The 4,497-nt window shown below is 27.5% G+C and overlaps 2 protein-coding genes across 3 annotated transcripts in view; one reads left to right on the forward strand and one right to left on the reverse strand.

Annotated features, from left to right (window-relative positions):
* Positions 1 to 1,850, reverse strand: part of LOC117174445 (RNA-binding protein cabeza-like) — a 34,628-nt gene extending 32,778 nt beyond the window's left edge. For both annotated transcript variants that reach the window (XM_033363573.1, XM_033363572.1), the window contains exon 1: positions 1,689 to 1,850. In XM_033363573.1, coding sequence (XP_033219464.1) covers positions 1,689 to 1,701 — 13 coding nt within the window. In that variant the 5' untranslated portion in view covers positions 1,702 to 1,850. The remainder of the gene's footprint in view (positions 1 to 1,688) is intronic.
* A 444-nt stretch (positions 1,851 to 2,294) lies between these two features.
* The window catches only part of LOC117174343 (60S acidic ribosomal protein P2), a 3,185-nt gene continuing 982 nt past the window's right edge, over positions 2,295 to 4,497 (forward strand). Inside the window, exon 1 of the mRNA XM_033363383.1 lies at positions 2,295 to 2,410. The gene's annotated coding sequence lies outside the window, so the exon portion shown is untranslated. The remainder of the gene's footprint in view (positions 2,411 to 4,497) is intronic.

Here is a 4,497-nt window from a genome sequence, read left to right on the forward strand (position 1 = left end):
GTTATTTACATAAATAGCACGAGAATTCTGGATCAATCTGAAAAATCTCTATCCCATCCACACACTACTCCTTTCCCCTGCCGAGTGAGTCACGCCTACCCGGAAAGGGAAATGGCTTAATGGTGTAATAATAATAATAATAATAATATTTTTAAAATACATAATTTAGGACCTTTTTTTTAGTAATTGTGAAGATTTACCATGGAAAATTCTTCAATTTTCAACATTTGCAATTTAAAATTCTTCAGTTATAAAGATTTACAAGTAGAAACTTTTTTATTCTGCGGATGTTTAAATAAAAAATGTTACATTATTTTATTACGAAAATTCAAGTTTTTAATTATAAATATCTTAATCTTCCAAATTTAAGAAAGTTCGAAATTAAAATGTACAAAATACAGGATTAAAAAGTTAGAAAATTCAAAACTCTTCAATTTGAATGATTTTCAATTAAAAGTTCTACAATTCTGACGACTTAGAATAGAAAACCTTTAAATTTTCAATTTATAGTGATAATTTTGAAAATCAAAAGTCAAGTTTTTAATTATAAATCTTCAAAATTTAAGAAAATTACAATGTAATTCACAAAAATTACAGAATTTTGAGTGGCAAAACTTAAAATTTGCATAATTTTTATTGTAAATTGTCAAAATTAAAAATTCTTATCATAATAATTATCATTATTTAGCCAAATTCTCTGCTGCAGATCAGGAATCTTTTCAATATATTAAGATGTTTAGAAATCTTTAAAAATCATTTGGAATCATTTAAGTATTAAAATCTCTTTTAAATAGATTGGGAAAAATTAACAATTTCACGGGAGAAACCGTACATTAAACGAGCTTTAGAACATTTAAACAAAATCATAAATTATTTTCAATTGTGTCGCCTGTATCTTGGCATACTAATGCGTCATTAGTGTAAAATTTATAGCAAGTCCCAAGAGGCTATTCTATTTTAAAAAGCCTTGTACAGATATAAAGATAACATCTATAAACGTCAAAAAATTATAATATAAATCACGAATTATAATCAATACATCATCATGTTACATAATGCCTACACCACAAAAAAAAATCAATTTCACCTGATTTTAATAATTATTTCTAGAATCGAAATATAAAACTATGAGATATCAGTCAGCATTATCAGATATAGTTCCTAAAAATTCCTGAACGATAGCGTGCCTTTTTAATGCCTGCATTCATCAAATTCAATAAAAACTAAGGAAAAATCCAAAAATTGTTTACAATAACAGCTCATTCCGCTGTAAGGTAATTTTTTACCCGGAAATTATTCTGACCTGATTTGGTTATCAAACATAATTAGATTTTCGATAAGACCGGTGAAAATACTAGCAAACTAACGATAAGAAATAGTATAATGACGAACGCGTTTTCGACGCCGAATTGGAGCGCAATTGTTATACTAGGGTTTTTACTTAAAATTAAGGAAAATCGCTAAACCTGGAGGTTAAATGAATTTGCGACTCCATATTTACGAAAAAATTAACTTTGCCATTATCGAGCTACCATTTAAAACAACAAAATGTAGGAAGCGTCACCGCGCTATGCCGAAAAAAGTATCAGGGTCTCCATATTTATCAAACAATACCGGAAGATTGCCTCTCGGCGTGCAACATTTCAGGAAAGGGAATTATTTTAGATAAAAACAATGTAGGTACTTACGGTTATCCGCCATCGTGTCCCTTTTGTAATTTACGACTTCCAGAAACACAAAAACGGCAGGAAGCCGAAAAATGCGGGAGGGAAAGGCCTAAAAATTGAGAAAAAGGCCAACCAACAAGCACACGACGACAAACTTTTCCCTGTCCGTCAACGGTAGGAAACGGAAACCTCTCCAACCTCGTTTCCGGAACTACACAGCGCCATCTATTTTTCTATTTCCTGGGTGCCAAATTCAGAACTTGAATTTATTCTTATTTCTTGAAATAAATCGTTGAAAATAAAGAGATTTTCAATTGATTGAACTATACTTTTTATATTAGAGATTTTTATTTTCATTTTTTCACAAATTTTCTAATTGTTTTGTAAAGAAATTTCAATTTTGTATAGGTAATTTGAAAGAGGTGCCAAAGATTCATTTGCTGCCAACCTATAAAAATTATTTCCAGGTAGCGGGATCTTCAAAAAATATTGATTAATTTATAGTTTTTCTGCAAGTTTATTTATTAAATCATTTTTAATTTTTAATTTGGCGTATTTTCATTATAAAAATAAGATAGCAAAATACATATAAATATTTTCAATATAAATGGCGGAAAAATGATTTAGGTTGGCGATCCTGGTGGACACCTCTTCGTCTGTGGCTCTTCCATTTTGGTTTTTCGTCCAAAGAACAGACAGTTTGTTTGGTAGGCCAACACGTTTTCGTGTCGTTTGACTGAAATGTAAGTACTATTTAACAATTATTTCTGAAAAATATTGTTAAATGTAGACGCTTTAATATTTGAAGAAATTAATTTTTTAAGTAAATGCTGAAAAACTATTTAAATTGATTAAGATGCATTCCGATGTTTTTGACTTTAGGCACGATTCCGCGTTTTCACGTTGACAGATTTCCTCAAGATTTAACTCTAAATATTAAAATAACGTAATTTTGTTTCATATCACAATTCCACTTTTATTAAAAATCGATATTTATTATTATTAATTGGGCGTAATTTCGAATTTTTAAATGTGTTTCAATAATTACTTGTTTTGGGGTTATGTTTAATTATTTTTCACGTGGAATATTAAAATTTATTTATAAATATAAATAAAATAAGTAAAGAAAAATGACAAACTAGAGTTTTTTTCCCGAGAAATACTAAATTGTTAAAGGAGGGAAATGTTTATTCTGAAAAAACTTATAATAATTTAGAGTGAGCCACGCTTTAATAAATATAATTCAGTTGTTTACTACCAGAGATACCCGAATTATCAAATAATTTGAAATTATGACAATGAAAATTAAGAAAACAATATGGACCATAAAACAAAGGAAGTACGCTCTAAAATTTATGTGTATAAAAAAGTCATTTAGTGGAAATGTGTTTATCAAGAACTCTATTTTTTACATATTTTTTAAATTATTCGACAAGCTAAATGTGACCTAAAATAAGCTAAATACAATATTGTAAACCCGTATAGATATTTTTTAAAATATCATAAAATATTTTGAAATCTGAATATCCGAAAATATTTTGAAATATTTGTAATATTTTGAAATCCCTCAAATCTTTTAAATAAATTCTTTGAAATTTCATAAAAATATTATTTAGTCACTTTAAACTTACTTGGGTATGCTTTAAAATTGTTAAAAACTCTTCAAATCCTCGAAATGCTACGACATCCCATAATTGTTGAGAATAAATTCTTGGAAATTTCATTAAAATTGTACAGAATGCCTCAAAATCACATGACGTTACATGCAATCAAATGAAATGCTCTGCATTTTTTTAATTACTTGAAACTGCATTGGAACCGTTTAAAATATCCCACAAATTTTTTTAAAATATGAAATGTTGACAAATATCTTAAAATATTAGGTGAGAAGAACTCAAGCTTAAAATGCTATGAAATCCTTTAATTCTCGACAATAATTCTTTGCAATTTTATTAAAATTTTACACAATCCTTTGAAATCGCGTAAAGTTACATGAAATCTAATTAAATTTCTTGCATTTTTTTAATTACATGAAACTTTCATTGTAATTTTTGGAAATTCTTAAAAATTCTGTGAAATCTTTTTAAATGTCCTAAATTCCTTGGAATCACTCAAAATATCTTAAAATCTTACTAAGTTACGAAAAAATGTGAAAATACCTTAATAATTGGAAAACCTCAAATACTTGAAATCATATGAAATCCTTCAATTCTTCACATTTAATTTCTTGAAATTTTATATAATCCCTTGAAGTTCCACGAAATGTAATGTTTTTAGAAATTCCTTTTAATAATTGAAATCCTTTGAGATCCTGGTAAATTTTTTAATTTGAACCCCTTGGGAATCTTTTAAAATAGCCTCAAACGTTATAGCTTCCAAATCTTCTAAAATTCTGAAGCTGCATGTCATTTTTTTAAAGTTGCTTCAAAACCCGTAAATTCTTCGAAATTTTTTAAATCTTTTTAAATTCCTTAAATTTTGTTAAATCACTTTATAATTGCTTTGATTTTTTTCATATATCCTTGAAATCCCTCGGAATTTTTGAAGTTCGGTGTAATAAAGTTCACGAAAGATTTATAAATGTCTTATTAAAAGCCTTTAAATTACTTTAAAAATCTCCTAAAACCTCGTAGGCCCTGTAACCTTTTTCTAAATCTTCCAAAATTCTGTAAAACTAAATGCTTCTAAAAAGTTTAAGTATTTCTATGAAATACTTTGGGCTCCTAAAAAAAAACTTCGAAATCCCTTTGAACCTTTGCCTTCATTGATATTCTTTGGAGAAAAATGAATAATACTAATCTAATTAGACCGATATAAAGTCTATCTCTCT

The sequence above is a fragment of the Belonocnema kinseyi genome, chromosome 6 (assembly GCF_010883055.1).
Source record: "Belonocnema kinseyi isolate 2016_QV_RU_SX_M_011 chromosome 6, B_treatae_v1, whole genome shotgun sequence".
NCBI classification, from domain to species: Eukaryota; Metazoa; Arthropoda; class Insecta; order Hymenoptera; family Cynipidae; genus Belonocnema; species Belonocnema kinseyi.